Genomic DNA, 20,714 nt, shown 5'->3' on the forward strand with positions numbered 1-20,714 from the left:
TGGCAGACTACCTGCGTTTGTTTATATTTGGCACGCCGCACGCGCAAACTGATACACTAAGCGACGAGCGCCTCGCAGCCAGCTGTGGCTCTGCAGCGGAGGTAGCGTCATTTTACGACACGATGAGAACTAGAGCCTTATTTAGCGGTGTTTTTGTGTGAAAGTAACGCGCTGAAAATTCTCTAAATAAAGCGTGAATGCAGACAGATATCAGATTTTTTCAGTGGGAGTCCGTTTATTTGTGTTTTTGGTCAAGTAAAATATGGCCCCGTCTGAGTGCAGAGGAAACCAGCAGAGGAGCAGGGAGGGGGTGTTTGGTGCGAGCGCTCTGGGCTTCTGCTGCACAAAAACACTGCTGTAGGGGTAATTTCTGCCCTAAACCTTGTGATAGGACCCAACTTGTTCCATCCTGGAGTATCACTTTAAAGTAAGAAACAGAAGAAACGAAGCGAGAAGGAGCAGAGTGTGAGTGTGAGAATGAAGAGAGGAGGGATATAAAAGTGCCAAAAGTGATTTTGCGATGTAACTCTGCTCCTTAAACTCTGGCCACATTTACACCAAACAGACCAGTTCGGTTCGTCTCAGTACGGCGTGCATTTTATGGCGTTTCTATTGACTAATCCCGGGACAGATCCTCAAATAACCAACCCATACTGTCCCACTTTTTGGGACCCTTCCATTGGGGTGCCAGACTAAACTGATCTTATCCCAGAAGGTGGAGCTACAATACTGCAGACCATTGATTGGTCTAAAGTTTTTACTGTGTCATGTTTTTCTTCTTCGTTGGTACTCTGTATCACGCTGTTATGGCGTCACACGCTCACGTACCAGACACAGCTTTCGAAATGCGGCTTACACACCGCCTACCAAGAGGGGGCACAGTTGCCAGCCCTGCTTACGTTAGACATCTGGTTGGGCCACCCTGGTCATAAAATCTAGATACACTCCTGTTTCATAAAAGCTCCAAATGAAGCCAGATATCGCCACTTTTTAGCTTTCAAATCAGGTTAACTGAAGGAAAAGCGTTTTTTATTAACTGAGAAAACTTTGGAGCTACTTTAAGGATTTTAAATTCCACCAAATGAAACTTTATTAGATTTTTAGTGAAACAGTACAATGTGCTTCCCATATGAGATTATTTCGTGAGCTTTAATGCCTTTATTTTAAGAGACAGGACAGAGGATAGAGGAGAAAACTGGAAGAAGACAGAGAGGAGAGCTAAGGGTTGGATTGGCCTAAAGCTGGAAAAAGTTTTATCTTAACTCTCCATCATGAGCACGTAAAGCTCTCCTTCTCATTATAGTTACAGTTTTGTTTGTTGACAGTTTGGTGAACCAGAGCGGAGCCACATGACAGATCCCACTCACTCCCACACTCTCGAAAAGGATGTGTGACTTCTCACACACCCACATGTGTCCACTCGGTTTCTTTTTCTACGACCACCAGGAGCTCCTGATGATGTTTTCTGATCCGGGTGAAAGTGAAGCGCAGACACATTCTTTCTTTTCCTAAATTCATCCTTAAAAGGTTACACGATGAAGAAAACAGGCAGAGATTTGAGGATCCCTGAGCTCTTGGCCCTGCAGACAGAAATGTTTGAATTCCCTGAATTCCAGATGAAGTTTGGTGCATGAGAACATCCAAACTATTCCCGAAGACATCATCCCAATTTAGGATTAATAGAGGGCTCAATTTGAGGGGATGAGGGGGGAGAAGAGGGGTTGTCTCTCCTCCAAGTGGAGCATAAAACTGGACTTCCCCACCCCCTTATAAGGCATTTCCCAGAGCGCGGTGGGAGGGGGGATGCAGGATATTCTCACAGGATGTGATGGCTGGACAGCAGCCGGAGAGCAGTGAGGTGGAGGGGAGAGTCAGCTGAGAGGAGCGTTTGGCTCAGCTGCGTTTGCTCGGTCACTATCGATCCGTGAGTGGGTGTGTGTGTGTGTGTGTGTGAGTGTGTGTGTGAGCGCTGAGGAGGATGTGAAATCAGCGAGGTCAGGAGGCTCTGTGAAGATCATCTGAAAGTGAGGTACATGTTCCACTCTTACCGTCCGCATGCGGCTGCATGTTTGAGGAGTGTTTGAGGAGAGACCGGGCTGCACTGTGGGGGCAGAGTGTGTGTGTGTGTGTGTGTATGTGTGTGTGTGTGTGTGTGAGCATGTTTTACACACTGCAGAGGAGGAAGGAGAGCTCAGATCCTCAATTTAAGGCAAAACAACAATAGAAGAAAAAAAACCTCCCTCTGAAAAGGAAAAGTCCAGTTTAAAGTGAAAGAAGTGAAGCCTGAAGCTGCAGGAGTGAGCAGAGGATATTTCAGATCCCATCATGAGGTGTGGGAGAATATTCTAGAGCAGTCAAACTTATACCAAGTTAGAGAAATCACTGAGGAAAAAAAAGCAAATTTAGAGGCAGAAGAGTAAAAATAACATGTCTAACATCACATTTAACAAACAACAAAAATCCTGAAATCACTTTAGATCTAACAGCCGCACTGAGCATTACATTTATCTCATTTCATGAAATAAGCCCAAACTAACCCCAAAATTCAAATTACTCCATTGGATTAAGCTGTGAAAATTAAAAATTTGTTAGTAAGCTCAATTTACTCAAATGTCTGAATTTTTCAGTGTTGAAACTGATGATTTCTAAGTGGCGTTAACTTTTGTTACTGTTTAAGTTAGCACAACTTAAAATCATTAGTTTCTGAGGCTGTGTTTTGTAACCATGAGTGAGGAGGGGAAGCAGTCGATATAAGACCCTGCTGAACTTCTAGACGTGCAGCAGTGACACAGGTTGCCTGTGCTCGACATGACACGGACTGTTAGTCTGTGTACCACAGCACAGACCAGCTGTCTGTCCTTGTGGCATCGATCAGCTGTCCTTGCTCTACGTGGTGTGGACTGACTTATCAAGACAAGATTTTTTTCTTACTGTATGCATTCGTGCATGTGATGTCTTAGTTATTATTTTCGATAAATTCGCTGAAATGTCAAAAATTTCGAAAAATTATATTTTAAAAAATACTGAAATTTACAAAACCAGCAAAAATAAATAGATAGATAAGTAAATAAATGAATGAATAAATAGAATGAAATTTTAAAAAAAACAAACAAAAATTTGCAAAAATCTGCAAATATTGGGGGGGGGTTCAAAAATTTGCAAAAATTACTAAACTTTGCAGAAACTCATAAAAAATGAAATTTTGCAAACTTGCAAAAAATAAAAATGAAATAACAAAAGAAATTAAAAAAATGCAAAACTTTTAGAAATATCATCCACTTCAAAAATTTGGGGGGATTTCAAAAATTTGCAAAAATTACTTAACTTTGCAGAAATTAATAAAAAATGAAATTTTAAGACTTGCAAAAAAATAAAAGATAAATTTAAAAATGAAATTGTCCACTGTCTGCATCAAACTAAATAAATATTTTATGTTGCATTTTCAAAATTGGCCTAAATAGCATGATAGTCCAGTCAAAAATTTCATTTATTTATATATTAACCATTAGGCACACTACAAAATCAGTAGGTACAAGACTCCCGCGCCATGGTGCACAGACCACCAGTCAGTGCCGTGGGGCTCAGACAACCTGTTCCCCCTGTTGAATAATGATTCAATGTACAGCAGGGTCTCATATTTACTGCCTTCCCTCCTCACTCACGGTTACTAAAGTCATGAAATTAGAGCTGATTTTTGTTGTGACAGGGTTTGTAACCATGAATGAGGAGGGAACGCTGTGGATATGAGACCCAGCTGTTCTTTGAAATGTTTTATAATTCAGTTTTTCCAATCTGCTTCACTTTTTTATTATTATTATTACATTTACTTAAATCATAAGGCAAATTTATTGATATCACATCTTTCAGTTTTGAGTAAGGTCAACTTGTTATGTTTTACAGTGATATACGCATGCCAGATCTAGCCCTAGGTTGCCTACCCTGTTCTAGTTTCCAGCAAATGTTTGAGCAGATTTTTCTTGTTCCATTGGCAGATTTTTTGACTTGTTACAGCAATTCAGAGCTCATTTTTGTCTTTAAATAACCTAAAACAGGACATTTTTTGGACTGACCAGTTTATTGTTGCTCATATCCAGTATAATAAGATAATTTTAACTTAAAATAAGACAAAAACACTTGATAAGATTTCAGTTTTTTGCAGTGCAGATTTTATCTATTCAGAATAAATCACATTGTCACACTTGTGAAAAGAAGAAAACATTTTATTCCAACTTTGGTTGTTAAAAAAATTCATCAACCTTTATTTAATCTCCAGATGTTGTTGAGAGCGTGCTCCCATTTCCTGATCAGAGTCAGAGGAGTCTGCACAGGTCCAAAAATAAACATAACAAGATTTTATCAGCAGAATCAATCATTTTAAATCTTATTACATTAAACTGAAACTACAGCAGACTTGGAGCAGACCACCTGCCACAGTTCAAGTGATGAATATATACCTACCGTAATGGCCTGAATATAAGCTCAATTAAAAAAATAAGGATAATGATTTAGTTAGTTGGAACAAGTTTAAAAAAAATCTGTCAATGGAACAAGAGAAAAGTTACTTATATTAAGACATTGTTCTAGTTTCAAGAAAATTTTCTGGCACTTTTTCTTATTCCATTAGAAGGTTTTTTTTAAACTTGTTACAGCAATTCAGACCTCATTTTTGTCTTCAAATAACTTTAAACAAGACATTTTTCTGAGCTGATCAGTTGAATGTGGCTCATATTAAGTGTATTAAGACAAGTTTTACTTAAGATATGACAAAAACACTTGATGAGATTCAGGTTTTTTGCAGTGCAGACTTGGAGCAGACCACCTGTCATCTACCATAATGACCTGAATATAAGCGCAATGAAATAAGGAAGGTTAATGTTTTTGTAACAGGATGTAGAGTTTGATTAAAACACAAGACAGTAAAGAACACCAAAAATGCCTGATTATAGTAAAAGTTCACATTTGCTCTCTATTCGAATACTTTGATAGTTGAATTGTCTCTGATGATAACTCACAAGTTCAGAGAGAAAGAAGTCACGTAACTAGGAATCATGGCATGGTTACTCTCCTCTGCAGGTGACAGACCTCAAAGTCTTTCTTTTAAACTCCAAATATTCATGAATGTTCCTCAAAGCTACGAAGGGGATGTATAAGATACAGATAGAGAAGGTAGATAAAGAAACACCGGGCCGGGCCGATCACCTGAAGCCTCAAAAAGAAGTTTGATGAACTTAAAGTTCAGCAAAAACTTAAAAAAGAAGTTCAGAATCTATTATCCGAGCAGATGAAGATGGAGCCAGTTTGTCTTTGTATGAGTTAAGTCCAGTCTGCTGTGAGCTGACCCCCTGCAGAGAATCAATCAATCTTTATTTGTACAGCATCAACTCACATTAAATGTTATCCCTTAAGAAAAGAGCAGGTCTAAACCGTCCTATGTGTCATATTATTAATAAAGACCTGAGGATCAGAGAGGAGACAGTAATAACTGAACCAAGCTTCCAATATTTGTTTTCCTTGTTGGGGTTTTATCTCTGAAATAACAGACTAACTTCTTCAGGCCGCGCAGAGCCACTCAAATAAAAACCACGTGAGCAGTTTGAAGGGGGTCCTTTCTTTCATGGAACCAGCATCTGAAACTGACTGACTGATCTAAGCTTTGTGGGGGGAAAAAGGCAGAAAACCCCTGTTTTAAACGATGACAGTGCAGCATGTTGATTATAAAATCTGTACAACGTCTCGCTCTGAAAATAAACCTGTTAAATGAACAAATTTTCCCCCTGAAGTTCAGGTTGTACGAAACTGAAACACTAGAGGAAAGTACCTCAAAACTTCAGCCGGAGACAATGTCTTATTGAGGGTACAATAGAGTTTATCTTTCTTTATCAGTTCAGGCATTGTTTAGTTAGTTTCAGATCATGACTGAAGTTATCTTAGGACACTTTACAAAAACAGTAATTGACTAATTTCCTCATGGTTCAATTCAAGTTAATACAAGCCGACGCGTCTGGAGATAAGAAAACAGTCAGGTTCAGCAGAAAACACCAGAAGGGGACGACCCAGGTGCCAATGAACTCCACAAAAGGTTTATCAAACAAAATGTCTACAGAAGGACAAAAGCCACAAGAAGAACATGGCATGGCAGGATGTGACGACTCATGAGGGGCAATCAGGGGCGGAGGGAAACGCACGGGCAGGAGGAAAAACTAAACCAGACACAGGGGGCAGGATGTGCAAAGGGAACAGGAAATGGTGGACAACATACGAGTTAAGGATCATTAAGAAACAAGTCATTGAGGATAAATAATGGCACACAGAAACACAAGAGAAATCCATGACACAGGTCTTGCTTTTGTGACGCATCCAAAAGCTTTAAAAGAGTCCAATAATTAGTTCATAGGGTTTATTGTCCAGAGTCCAAAAACCCAAAATGAGCCAATGTGCAGTTAAGGCAAAACATGGAAAAATAATACAGGATGAAACTTAATAAATGATGACGGTACGGTAAACTAAGGTGAAATGACAGTCAATGAAAAAATATCCAAGCTTCTATTCTGCTGGTCTGCTTTGCTCTGTTTCCAAAGTGATGATGTCATCAACGGTTTAAAGTAAAACCAATTAAAAGAAACAGGCTAACAAAGCTAGCTTCTACACTGAGCGTAAACACTAAAAAGGCCAACACTTGACAGAAACACTCAGGAAACAGTTTAATAATTAACATGGCCAAAGCTCTTTCTGTTTTCAAAAACTTGTAAAACTCATTAAAAATAATCTAACAAAAAAGTCAAACTTGACTGCAAAGTATGGCTAACACTAGAAGAGCTAGCTTCAACAGCCTTCAGTCCTCCTTGGAGATCAACGTCCACATACCTGTGTTTGTTACGCATCCCTCCAGTTGTGAGGTCATTTTTCAGCCTTCATACGACTTTATCTCCATTTTCAACATCTTAAAAAAATAAAGTTAAAACCACTCCCAGTTATGAGATAACATCTTAGATCTGTGCTTGTTTACGTCTGGGTAGTAGAGCATTAAAGTATTACAGCAGTAGCCATTAACCAGATCTGCAAACCTGACAAATGCAACATGTGATCAACATTTTAGGCTTCCAGTTACTTATGGAGAAGACAATTTTTAATCGTTGAGTTAACTATTACTTATAAAGTCTGAAAGCTCATTCAAATATGAACAAAGATCTAGAAAAATTATGCAAGAAAAAGAGCGCTCTGATGATGACCACAAGGTTTTATCAGGGTCTAAGTGTTTTAAAGCTCCTGTCAGGAACTAAATGTTTAGGTCAAATCTGGAGCCTCCTCTGGACAAAGTCTTGTCTTTTTGCTAATTTTCAAACATATCACCCTGCACAAATCCCAGCCTAGGAAAATGTTTGCAACAGCCATCTATAGCCTTGTTTCTACCAAGAAGTTTGGTTTGGTTCAGTACAGATTGGTACAGGTTGGCTCAGTAGATGCTGATACCTGCGTTAGCTACGTAATAGCCTGACGCCTTAGCAGCACAACACAGTGTACCCCGCTAATAAATGCGACGAAGAAGAAAAATGCGACTCAGTAAACAAAGGGCAATGATGGAAGACATCCAGCAATTCGTCTTATTTATGATTAATGAGTGGCTCCTTATTACAAAGAACAATCAAGGTTTGTTTCAGAAAGTGATGATTCTTTCGACCAATCAACAGTCTGCAGTGTTTCGGATCAGTTTAGTCTGGAAACCCAACGGAAGGGTCTAAAAAGTGGGACGGTACAGGTTGGTTATTGGGGATCTGACCTGGGATTAGTCAGTGAAAACCCAACAAAATGCGTACAAAGACGACCTGAACTGAACTGCTTGGTGTAAACAGAACTCATGTTTTGAGTCATACCTCTCCACTGCAGCATTCATGAGTGTCAAACTAAGTCATCATCTATCACCTCGTTGGTCGTTTCTTTCTGCTTGTGTAGCTCTTGTAGAGGCATCAGTAATCACTTTAACGCTCCTTTAATGCTTTCTGTGACCAACTCGTGGTTGATTTTTTTGTTTTCGACTTTCCTCAGAGCACTCTGAATTTGCAGATTCTTTAAGTGCTGACTGAACAGAAATTCCTCCGACATCCAGATGCTTTCTGTAAAAGTGAATGAATGCTGCGTCTGTGTTTGCAGCAGCTGCACGTGCTTTTTACCCTCGGACTCAGCGTTTACTCATCACATGAGAGCACTGTGATCAATTTAATTTACTGCTCAGGTCTTCAATTAAAGTTTGGAGGAAGATTTCACACTAACTCTTTTCATTCAAACCTGTGAGTTACCTCTTTGTTTTCACCTAAATTTCCCCCTTTAACCCTCCTCTTGGGTACTTACCGTCACCGCAGGGCTACTTTCTCCCACACTGTCTGCTCTGAGTGTCTGCATGTTGTTTTGTTTTGTTTTGGGGGAACCAATCAGGAAACATTTCATGCAAGTTCCTGCAAAATAATGAGGCAAAGAGGTCGTAAAAAATGACTCACTGAAGCCAAAGATTGTTTTTCCTGCTTTGAAACAATAATCTATAGTACGACATCATCACATTTCCTCAGAACTCAGGTGAACGCTGTGCTTAGTCATTCTTCCTCCGTATACGACCAGTTCTGCAGCTGAATACGTCCAGTATAGAAATGTCAGAGCACACAGCTCGCAGAAAGCCCCTTCTGTATCTGAAGGCATAAATAGCTCTGTCATTGGTCAGCCGGTCTCTCAGTAGGTAGGGCCGCTTCCCTCTTCCTTCCCTTTTCACATCGTATCACCTCCAGCACGCTTCCTGCACTCATGCCTCTCTGACTCGTCTTATCTGGATCTCTCCCCGCTGCAGCGCCATGGCAGCCGTCCAGCTGCTCTTCCCGCTGTTGGTCAGCTGCGTGACGGCAAACGCACGCCCTCCGCGCCAACTCCCAGCATGCCAAGTGGTGAGTAGAGTTTTACTCCTGATTCTTTCACACTACAGCATCTTTTCGCTCATAGATCCAAATGTTTGTTTTTTCATCTGCTCTTAGTTTATTTCTGCTGGAGGTATTTTTCAGGTGGTTTATTTTTGAGCACATCTGGTTTATTATCTCAGCCTGCAGTCAGACCTTTGAGCGTTTAATATCAAGACAATGAAACATTATTTGGCTTCTCTAGAAGAGAAAACTAGAAGTGTCAGTTACGTCTTTTCCCTGGAGTTTCTGTTGAATCATGTTTGGCTTTTGTCTTTTCTTGCATCAACTTCTTCTTCCTGGGATTTTTACAAACTGGAAAAGTTACATTTTGTTTTCCTTAAGAACAGATCAACAAAACAGCTTTGGTAATCACTGTAGTGTGCAGCAGACAGAGCGACTGCAGAGCGTGGTTACGTCATGCCGTGTGAGAAGCTGCTGCGATACAAGAAGAGGAAAAAAAAACTGATAGTAATGATCAGAGGAAACACAAAGCGTGTCTCCAGCCTCAGTAACTGAAAAATGAAGCCAAACCTGCAGCTTCTCATCATCCACTGACATAAAGATAAAGATTAATTCATGGACTACTTTTTGCAAGCAGAAGTTTGTCTGCCGTAAAACAAAAAGTAGGCTACAAGAAAAACACAGATTTCTAATTAAATAAATATATATATACATATAAAATAAAGTAAAAAAAAAATAGTGTACAGTGTAACTCCATAAACCAAGAAAACCCTTTTTCCAACAGAATCAAACATGTTTACAGCCTGGTACTAAAATAACTTTCTGTCACTTTAACTCTTTTAATTTAATTATGGCAAATGCACAAGGGTCATCTTTTTGTAATACACCTGTTTTTAATCATATAGAAGTTAATAATTCCACACAGCAAGCTTTAACTAGAAGCATGATTGACATGATCGAGAGGTGGATGCAAAGCGCCTTTGCTGCCTGAAGCCAATAGGGGTCAGCACTGAGCTGGTGATTAATAAGTTTGGTTGTGATAATATCAATCTTCTGTATTTCACTTCTTCGTCACGTTTGATCTTCTTTCGTTAATCCTTCTTCCTAAAATGGACGCTCTCTGGGGGTTTGAATAAAGGTAAGAACAGGGGCCACGTCAGGGGTGGCCCAACAGTCCCAGACCCACCTCCAACTTTTCTCAAAAAATAAATAAATATATATTTAAATAATAATAACAATACTAATACTAATAATAATAATAATAATAATAATAATAATAATAATAATAATAATAAAATATTTATAATAGCAATAATAATAATAATAATTTGTGTTTTTTATTTTTTCCTCAGTTTTAAAGAATAATATTATACAATTATGTCACTTAACACTCATTATATTATTGTAAGATGTCCTGTCTATATAAAATGAGCCAAGTTTTTTTAATCTTCAAGCCCGTCAGTAAAAAGTTATTACTTATTCAGCCTCAGAATGATTCAGAATGATTTTGGGTAGGTCATTATTGGCATGATGCTTAAAAAACATCCAGGTTGTTATTTTACTGATAATTTCTGTAATTTTGAAAACAAAGAAAAACTACTCTAAAAATGAGGGGTTATTATCCATCAAATTAGATTTTTATTTAAATTATAAAATAAAGAGGAGACATCTGTAAAATGAGTGGAGATGAAATGTACAACTCTTATGCCAATTCTGGAAATGTTGTACATACAGGAAGCACAATCCTGCTCAGCAAACCAATCACAAGGCTTGCTGGCTGCGTCGTTTTGACGGGTAGTTAATTTTGGAAGATGTGCGTGTTGACTATGTGTGTAGGCCTCTGCATAGCTACACCAATCTACAACATAAGCTACAAAGCCAATTCAATGCAGGAGTGTAAACCATAGACTCTAGAAAAAGAAACCAATCATCCTGCTCAGTTCGAAGTGAGGTCACCACAAAAACTTCTCCCCCTGGTGGCTGGCTGCAGTATAGGTCAAAAACTCCATCTCTCCAGTCATTCCAGATGGGCTGTGGTCAAACTTTAAAAAATAAATACGATGTTTCTCACATCTGGTTGTTGTGGTGATTTAAAGATATTTTTGGGCTGCGTTTTGTTCATGTCTTCTTTTTTCTGAAAAAATATTTTTAATTCAGTTAGTGGAGGTTCAAAACTTTGTTTTACGTCACGTTTAACAATGATTGACTGCTGATGTTCTTGTGTAGTTTTCCCAGGAATAGTGCCTTTGTCACCAGGCTCCTCTCAGATTCAATGGTAGAAATGTGGAAAACAGATCAAACAAAAACAGCTTTTGATTTCTGAAGACATTTCACAACTCCCCATGGGGTCTGACCCCGACTATGGGATCCTCTAATGCAACTGCTGCTTGTATTCATGCGTGTTTATACAGTTTTTATCTGCAACAGGCCGACTGAGGAAAGAGTTTTCCAGGTGCACGGCAGAAAGAGAAATCTGGAAGAGCATAATAAACAGTTTCTGCCGACTGGGTTAGAAAAATCCTTCTCCAAATAATATCTTAGCCCCACCGGCTCTCAGGAGGAAAGATCATCTGGTGAGAAAGTCGGAGCAGCAGGATGATTTTTCTTAGAGAGACTGCTGGAGAATCCAATTTCCTAAAATACACTCAGACAGAAAAGTTTCAACAAAACAAGAACTTCAGAGTAATTTTATTAAGCATCATGTGATGTGAACCAGCGCTCAGCGAAGGTTTGAGATGAGAGATTTGAGGAATGTAAGCAGCTTCACTCACACGCAGGCTGTTTATACCTCTGATAACACCTCCGCTGCGTGCTCCACTCGTCTTTCTCTCCTTTTCTCTGAAGGAGGATTCATTTCTCTGTGTCATAACAGCTACAACATGTTTGCCCTCCAGTAGTTCTTGAATAAATCAATGTGTTTGTTTACTTGTACGAAACAAGGAATGCCGCTTTCAGGGCTGCCGCAAATATGCCAAGAAACCCCGATGCTCCGAGAGAGAAAACAGAGGAGGAGACGGGTTTATGAGCTGTTTTTGGACAAGGTGGTCTCTGGGCAGATGGTTTCCATTACAAACTCCACTTAATAACTCAAACTATTGCATCTGAGGGAGAGGAGGGGGAGAGGATGATGAAAAACTGAGGGCTGGGTGGTAAACTTGTGAGGTGTGTCTTCAAACTGAGAAATCTCTCTTTAAAAGCTGCGTTTTTGCTGTAAAACCCAGAGTAATCGAGCTTTATCATCAATCTTTCATAGCAGTTGACGTTTGGAGTAAACTCAAAGAGAAATCGCTTTGATAAAAAGGTTTTTCCAGTTAGGAAAGCTCACCATCATTAACCCCAGAGGACTGTCTGCTGCCAGGAACATGCCGTCGATGCACTGACTCATGCAGCGACCTTCCACGTTCGCTCTGTACTGTGTCACGGTCAGGAAATCTGGCAGAACGCCGACGTAATCAGACTTGTGTGTTTGTCTTTGTTCGCAGGTCCAGATGGATGTGTTTTGCAGCAATCTAAACCTCAGGAGTGCCCCGCTCGACCTTCCTCACAGCGTCCAAATGTTGGACTTTTCCCGCAACCAGGTGCAGAATCTCTCGCAGGAAACTCTGGCGTACCGCACCGGCTTCCACCACCTGAACCTGCACTCCAATAAGATCCACTTCATCCAGCCGGGGCTCTTCAAAGACATGACGGATCTGAAGGTCTTGGATCTGTCCAGGAATCATCTGAATGTTTTCGCTCACTCCAAAACAAACATCGGGCCCCTCACAGCTGTGGAGTCTCTTGATCTCTCAAGCAACGGGCTCTACACAGGAATGTCCGACTTCTTCCTGGCTGATTCCCCGGCGCTGGCGAACCTTTCCCTGAGCAGCAACAGCATCACCAGAATAGCACAAGATACCTTCAGCGGATCTCTGTCCCTGGAGCGGATCAGCCTCCACAATAACGTCATCTTGGAGATCGAAGACGGGGCGTTTGACTCTTTGAATCATCTCACCGAGCTCGACTTGTCCAAGAACTCCATCACATGCATCACCGACTTTAACCTGTGCAATCTGAAAGTGCTCAATCTCAGCAAGAACAGCATGGAGTTTTTCCAAAGCGTGAGATCAACAGACGCTTACAGACTTCAGCTTCTGGATCTGAGCGAAAACAAAATGCACTACTTTCCTCTTCTGCCAAGAAACAACGTCCTCCAACACCTGGACGTGTCCCGAAACCGGCTTCAGAGCCTCAACGTCACAGGAAGTCCTGACAGAAGCACGACTGTTTACCTCTATCACCTGAGATTCTTGGACATGAGTTACAACCAGCTTAAAGTCATCCCAGAGTCATTTTTCTACTGCATGGCGTCGCTGGAGGTCCTGAACGTGAGCAACAACTGCATCAGCTCGTTTGTCGTCTCTAACGAAGGTCTCCTGCAGACGGTGAAGATCATCAACCTCAGCTTTAACTCGCTGCAGACTCTGATGTTTGGAGAAAACTCCATGCCGTCTCTGGAGGAGCTTCACCTGCAAGGAAACGACCTCACCGTCCTGGACCATCAGATATTTCAAAGACTCCCAAACATCAGGCACCTGTACCTCCAGGAGAATGATCTAGAAATCTGTGGTGCAGATAAAAACCACAAGAACCCTCCAGAATGCGTCTTCTTTTCTTCCATACCTAGCTTACAGTTTCTGTACCTTTCTGAAAACAACCTGCAGACGCTTCCTTCCAATGCGTTCGCCAACACCCCTCTGGAGTTGCTGGACTTGTCCCTGAACCCGGGTTTGGACATGCACAAAGACTCCCTCTCTGGTTTGGAGACCTCCCTGGTTCACCTGCTCCTGAGGGAGAACAACATTTCCCGTCTGAACACAGACCTGTCGTCACTGAAGAGCCTCAAACACATAGACCTGTCCACCAATCAGCTGACCACCCTCCCTACCTGGAACAAAGAGTCCTCCATTGAGTCGTTAAACCTGCAGAACAACAACCTGGTCACCCTGGAGTCCAGCACCATGCTGGCTCTGGAGCACTCACTGAAAACCCTCTACATGGGCTCCAACCCGTTGAGCTGCTGCAGTAACATCGGCTTCCTGCAGATGGTCCAGAATTCAGCTTTGGTAATACCCGACATTGAGGCGGTGACGTGCATCCTGGAGGATTACTCCGAGCCGGTGAACATCGGGAAGCTAACGGAGGAGATGTGTCAGAGACCAAGCACGCAGAACTATATCATCGCTGTTGTACTGACGGTTTTATGTGTGCTAATCGCTCTTGGGGTGGCGATCAAGTGCTGCCAGGCGAGGAAACCGAAGCCCATCAGAAGCTTCAGCGCGTAATGTGAATGAAGGATTCATATCTAAGACTTATTCTGGTTTCTTCTTCCAAGTGGACGATTGAGAGCCTTGCGCAAACCGGGCCCTGACTCTCAGATGGGCCTACATGAGCAACCCAGTGGACTAGACTCAAGCTAGAAATGGGAAAACCATCTAAACATGGGAATGATGAGTTAGCAATGGGTCCTCATTGACCCACTGGCACCACCCAGCGTTGGGCAGTGTTGGGTTACATCACTCCTCATGTGTTGCTCCTGTTTGGTCAAGACTGGTCCAACTTAACACTCAAGGTGTCCCCATTCCAGGTCCCAAACAGGTCTACCTTTCTTACCTCACTTGCATGAACAGTCCAATAATGAAGCGGACAAGAGCTAGTTGAGTGGTGAGCTATCGCAAAACCACTGAGACCGTCAAAAGAAATTGAGGCCTCAATATCTGAAAAAACAAGAACTCCTGTTGAGCTTGTTTCCCAAAAAGAGAAGTTTGGACTTTTGGAAGGACTTCAGGCTAATTTTTATGCAGCTTGAGGCCTTTAAGGAACTGCAACTCTAAGCAGAGTGGTTGGAGCTGCGTAGGTTTTACAAAACCAATGAATGTAAATGAAGTTAAACACTAAAACACTTTAAAATGGAAATGAAGTAAAAAAGAAAAAATGTTGAGAAAAATGTTTAACCTGATGGGGAACATGCTTATATGCAAAAACAATTCCATTTACTAAATAAGAATGCAACTTCCTGTCATTGGTCCCTGTAACGCCACATTATGGAGTAACACCCCGATATGTAATAATGTTGAAGTCACAGCAGCAATCAAGAAAACAAAAGAAAGAAAGTGTATAGAAAATGCAAAAAGCTCCATAAGAAAATAGATGCTGACAGCTTGTTCATCATTGTCCAGTCAGCCAGCCTCCACCTCCACAGGGTCCAGGACTGAGCTTCTTCAGCAGTCTGTTCAGTCTCTGTCTCCTGGATCCTGTCTGCTCACAGCAGGTGAAGCTCCTCCAATGTGGCGTTGGTGTCTGATGTTAGCTTAGTTAGCCATGTCTGTGAATAGCATGATGCTACTCTGCCTTCTGGTGTTCCTTCTGTTAAGTTAGCATGGCTAGCTCTTCCATCTTAAAGGAGATAGATCGTACGTTCACAATAACGATGGATTGAAGGACAGGTTGTTGTTGTCACTTCTTAGGGGAAACATCAGGCCTTGCACCAGTTAGCAATGACATGCTACAGGCTGCTAACTGCTGATTTCACATGTAAACAATGCGGCCATGGTTACATGTAGGATCTCCAAACACAGGAGCAAAAACAGTAAAAATATCACTAAAGACACATTTTGGTGTCCGCGACCAGCAAATGAACCATTCAAAGTAATAATCCACTCCAAATAAAAGATGATGAAAAAGAGACAAAATAAAATACATGAAACAGACAAAGAAGAGTGAGCTGCTGTAACAGGCAGCCACACCGGGGTGGTTATTACATAATGTGGCATTAAAGTCCCTCAGTGGGGGTGATTCTGTTGTTTCAGAAACTTTATGTAAAAGAAAAATTAACGCAGATCATTTGAGCTAAAAGGGAATCAGCTAGCTTAGAGCATGCAACACTCTCAAATCGCTAAATTTTTGTGTTTGTACGCAATTAATCATAGTCAGGAAGGAATCAGGTGCAAAGACCCACCTGGAACCACAGTGTTTACGCTACGCTAGCTGACTGTCTCTGCTTATGTTGAGCGACGCTAACCAGCTGCTAACTGTAGCATCATAGCTGGAGTACAAACAGGAAAACAGAATCACTTTTTTCTTACTCAGCAAAAATGTAATGTATAAGCCTGTTTCCCCAAAGGTTATGCTCTTTTTTTGAAGGGTTAAAAGCAGATTTAAGAAGCAGGTGACATTTGGTGTGAGAGTATCAGAGAGGGGGAAGTTTCCTTTAAGCTAAAATAAAAACAACACTAAGAAAGGTCATCAAAGAAATGCTCTATTCATAGCTGGTGAAGTACGGTTCATAAAGTCTGTGTAGGAAGAGTCGTTTTTTATGAAGCAACCCAATCCGTCCCTTTGCCCTTTATGTGTTTTGCACTTTAAACGTCCTGTGTTTGTGTGAATGTATCTGTGACTGTTAACACTAAGACATTCATATGTTTCGTACTTTAAATGAAAGCTAGACAGTTCCCAGACATATGGTGCTCTTTGATAAAGTCCACTAAACTTTTCAAGTTCAGTTCAGTGCTGAAGTTTTGAGCACTAACCTGAAAAACTGTGATTTAAAGGCGCAGTGTACAGATTATTACACTGTGTTAGTTTTTATAGATGGATATGAAAATTCAGCGCTGTATTGTGGTGGGCGACACTGGGATACACAGTTTCTCAAGATAAAGTTTTTATAACTTTTTAATATTTGGATTATATAAAAGTCAATCAGAATTGTAACTTTTTGTAATATTGTGATGTTTTGATACACGATGTATGTAAAACTTTCAACTAAAAGGATTTTCTACACTGAAACACTGTGTGAGATTTTTTCTTGATGTTGCACTGAGACACCAACACTGAGTGTGAGCGGGGAAATTCAGACTCAGTGACATGCATTCAAATGAAATGGTCATGCTTAGTTTACAGGACATGCAAAACAAACTTTCAGGGGACTCTCCATCTTTCCATATTAGAGCCTTTTTACATAATGAAGGGGAAAGGAAGTATCCGCTGTTGGTGATGTTGTAAATGCAGAATTGAGGTAACATTAAAACTCTGTAAAATAAAAATTGTTGATTCAACTTAAGTCATTCAAGTCATCTAGTTGCTTTGACTGAATTAAGTTAATTCAACATGAAGTGTCAAATAATTTGAACTTGAATAAAAGGTCAAGAGAACTTCAAAACTTGTTGGTTGAACTTAATTCATCAAGTTTTAACTGAAAAGTAATTTTTATTGTGATGGAGTTTTGGAGCAGTGAGTGAGGAGGGAACACAGTGGGTATAAGACCCTGTTGTACATTGAGATGTTGAACACAGCGCACAGACTGTCTGTGCTCTAAATGGCACAGACCAGCTGTTTGTGCTCCAATGACCTGCAGTCTTGTCCGTCCCAACATTAAAACATCAACACATGTCTTTTGTTAGCATAAGCACTAAACTCCCTGTAAAAATCATTGAGTGCATGGACATAGATAGCGCGTCTGTGCCATGTGGAGCATGGAAGGGCGGTCCGTGCAGATAAGCACAGACCAGGTCCATGCAGACGGCCTGTGCCCCCCAGGTGTGACATAGCAATGTACAGCAGGGTATTACATCCACTGTGTTTCCTCCTCACTCATGGTTTCAAAAAACCACCACAACAAAAAAAAAATTAAGTGAACAAAGATTAAGTTAACACATAATTTGTAGTTAAAATAATATCAACTTACAGTTATATGTAATCACAACAACCTCTGAAATCTTTTACTTAAAATTATGTTAGAATACCAAATGTGCAAAATCACTTTTTACAGTGCATGAAAACACCAGTAATCTGCATTTTACAACATGTCATGTGTAAACTGAGCATTTGAAGGACCTACAGAGGAAACCTGCTTCACAACATCACTGAACAGATGCCCTTTGCTGTTTTAGTTTCACTTTTATAATGCTGCATTAAGGTGATGCTGGGAAATTTCTAAGCTTACCATGAGTTAAACAATAAACAATGAGGTGACTTCCAGGTGACAGATTTATGTGTCTGAAATTTATGACTTAAGTAATGAACGAACACTTGGCAGCCAAATAATAATCCTGCCAAACAATGTCAGGTAACTTCCCCAAAACAGGAACAACAAGAGGCTAAGACCACTATTAGAGCTGTGTCCTCTGTGTGCAGTGGATTTAACATCGCATCATGTGGAAAGTTTTGGGAGTAAGATGCAAAAAACATTGATATTTGTGTCTTAATTTTGTTTACTATTCTATTTAACCTTTATTTAACCAGGAAACTCATTGAGATTCATAATCTCTTTTCCAAGAGGGTCCTGGCCAGGACAGCAGCATCACAGTTACATTTTTACAACAGACACAAGTACACATCATACACTCAACACAACACGTAAACATGACACATACTTCCAGGGTTCAGAAACATCGTACGTCAGACAGATGAATTTGCCTCCAAATCATTCAGGATCTGTTTAAAAGCATCTAGAGCACAGTTCGCCAAGTTTCAAGTCTTTCTGTAGATTGTTCCAACTGGAGGGAGCAGCAAACTTGAAAGATTTATTTTTTGCCAAATTCGGTTCTGACCCTCAGAACAGACAGTTAAATAAGATCCTGTGATCGAAGGGCATGGGTACCTGCACTTTTCCCTACAATATTGGTAAGGAGATAAGGTGGAAGCAGACCTAGGATTCACTTATAAATAAAAAGATACTAATGTTTTAGACAGAAAAAGTAGCAGCAACAAGTTTCTTTTTAGCTTCAAAGGAAAGGCAGGATCTGATTCTAAAATAAACCATCTTTAACTTTAACTTTAAAGGTATCTGTAATGGGATACACGTTCAGTCTGCATTTGGAAGTTTTGATTTTTTTTTTGACAGAGATCAGCATGATTTTTGTTTCATCTGCATTTCAAACCAGTTTTAAGCCATAAAAATTCTATTGAATTAAAAGCAGTTTGTAACGGTGTCACGGCCTGTTCTGGGGTAGGCACAGAGCAATACAATAGGGTGTCATCAGCATAAAATGGAAATTTGCATTAAAAACATTATATTCTATATTTTTGATAATGAACTAAAGGGGGCCTAGGACCAGACCTTGAGGCACACCTTTGGACAGTAAAAGTCTACCCGACATAGTCCCATCAACCTGCACACACTAAGTTTTTATCTTAAAGTTGTTTTCAAACCACCATAATGTATAATATGATCTAAAAATATCTTAAATGAATACAGGCAGCAATAACTAGCCTAGCATTAAGACTTGTAATGATGTTAGACTATTTTCCATACGTCAGTTAGTAAAACCATACTAAGAAGGTTAAAATGTAGACGTTTTCATGTGTCATCTATTAAACCTGAAACTGCAGTCAAGTTAGCTGTAGTTGACCTACAGTTGCTTTTATAGAGGCTTCAACTGCTGCATTTAACTGACGCATGAATGATTACACATCACCAGGGCTGTTCGTGTTGATGCTTTGTTCATTTTCTGCACAAATTCATCAGAAACCCAAGTTTGACCACAACTTCCTCCTGTAACCACAGTGTGTGTGTGTGATGACCAAGCAGTCAGAGGTGTGTCAGATGATATGGGTGACAAAGGAGGCATCAATGAACAAAAAGTTAAGTTGCATAAAGCGTGATGGAAACTTCCACAGGATAAAAGATGGAAGTTTAGAGAAAAACAAAGAAGAACTACAAGTTTGAAGCACCATGTTTGGAGGAAAAATCTGCTCAGTAATGACCATAAATCACTCTGATTCATATCTTTAAACTGTAATCCACAGACAGCACCAGACATTACACAGATAAACACTAAAATATGACAGAAAAGGAGTCATAACAGAAAATAAACGAGACAGATGACTCGTCTCTGTAAACTCTCGTATTTAATCTGACTTTTTCACCCAGAGCTGAGGCGTCTCATCTCGCTCCAGCTCGTCTTCCTCTCCTGTGTTTACATTTGGATTATGTCTTACAGATTGAGAAAGTGCTTAACACGAAGAAGATTTATATGAAGTGTCTGATGAAAGTTTCCCTCCTCTGTGAGTCAGATCCTCCTCCTCCTCCTCCTCCTCCTCCTCCTCCTCCCCTGAGAGACTCCGACAGTAACTGATGACATTTCACCGACAGGGTGGTACAGGAAGTTATCCATGTGACGTCCTGTTTCACATCAAACGTAGGAGAAAAATAAACTCTTAATCTCTTTTATCTCTCCGTCATGCTCCAAAATAGGCACCAGGGAGTGAAACTCGTCATAAAATTGAATAATTCTCCGTCTGAACTTTATTTCCCTGCGTGGCTCTGAGACAAACACAGCACTGAGTGTTTGTGTTGGAGTTTTATTTTGGTCTTGATACACACGGTGAGGCTGTTAAAAAGAGTTTAACTCAAACCAAAACAAAAGCTATCACACTCTGAAGCTTTTATTGCTCAAATAAAAAAATTACTGAAGATTTGTTTTTGTTGAGTTGACTAAAATGTCAAAATTTGACTAAAACAAAGATTCGGACACATAAAAATGGGATTTTCCAGGAATAGTCTTAACTGTTACATAAGTTAACATCATGAAGCTCGATCTTCTGACTGTTTTTTATCTTCAATTTGCTTATTTTAGCTCCTTCTGCAGCGACGGGAAACCCCAGCAGTAAACATTTTTATCTTGTATCAGCAGCTCACGAGCAGCTCGTCGTCTTTAAATTCTCTAAGTTACGTAAAAGTTCATGTGAGCCGTAAGTGTCCCTGAGTTCAAACCTGGTTTGACGGTGTCTTTTAAACTCTTAAAAAGATTTCAAACTTAAAAGACAAAGTAACAG

At 40.3% G+C, this 20,714-nt stretch overlaps 1 protein-coding gene across 1 annotated transcript; it reads left to right on the forward strand.

Annotated features, from left to right (window-relative positions):
* Window positions 1–1,737: 1,737 nt before the first annotated feature.
* lrrc32 (leucine rich repeat containing 32) lies at window positions 1,738–16,775 on the forward strand. Its single transcript, XM_074673107.1, has 3 exons — window positions 1,738–2,029; window positions 8,834–8,927; window positions 12,383–16,775. The coding sequence occupies exons 2-3, from the start codon at window positions 8,838–8,840 to the stop codon at window positions 14,222–14,224; spliced, it is 1,932 nt and encodes a 643-aa protein (XP_074529208.1). The 5' UTR covers window positions 1,738–2,029; window positions 8,834–8,837; the 3' UTR covers window positions 14,225–16,775.
* Window positions 16,776–20,714: the final 3,939 nt, after the last annotated feature.

This window comes from Halichoeres trimaculatus, unplaced genomic scaffold (genome assembly GCF_033239565.1).
Source record: "Halichoeres trimaculatus isolate MK-OKI-2021-1 unplaced genomic scaffold, fHalTri1.1 fHalTri1_scaffold_6, whole genome shotgun sequence".
NCBI lineage: Eukaryota > Metazoa > Chordata > Actinopteri > Labriformes > Labridae > Halichoeres > Halichoeres trimaculatus.

What these genes read in the sequence shown, in the direction of transcription:
- lrrc32 (XM_074673107.1), top strand. Translation starts at nt 8,838, where the DNA reads ATGGCAGCCGTCCAGCTGCTCTTCCCGCTGTTGGTCAGCTGCGTGACG. An exon ending in AACTCCCAGCATGCCAAGTG is followed by an intron (nt 8,928 to 12,382) that starts GTGAGTAGAGTT and finishes CTTTGTTCGCAG; the next exon opens with GTCCAGATGGATGTGTTTTG.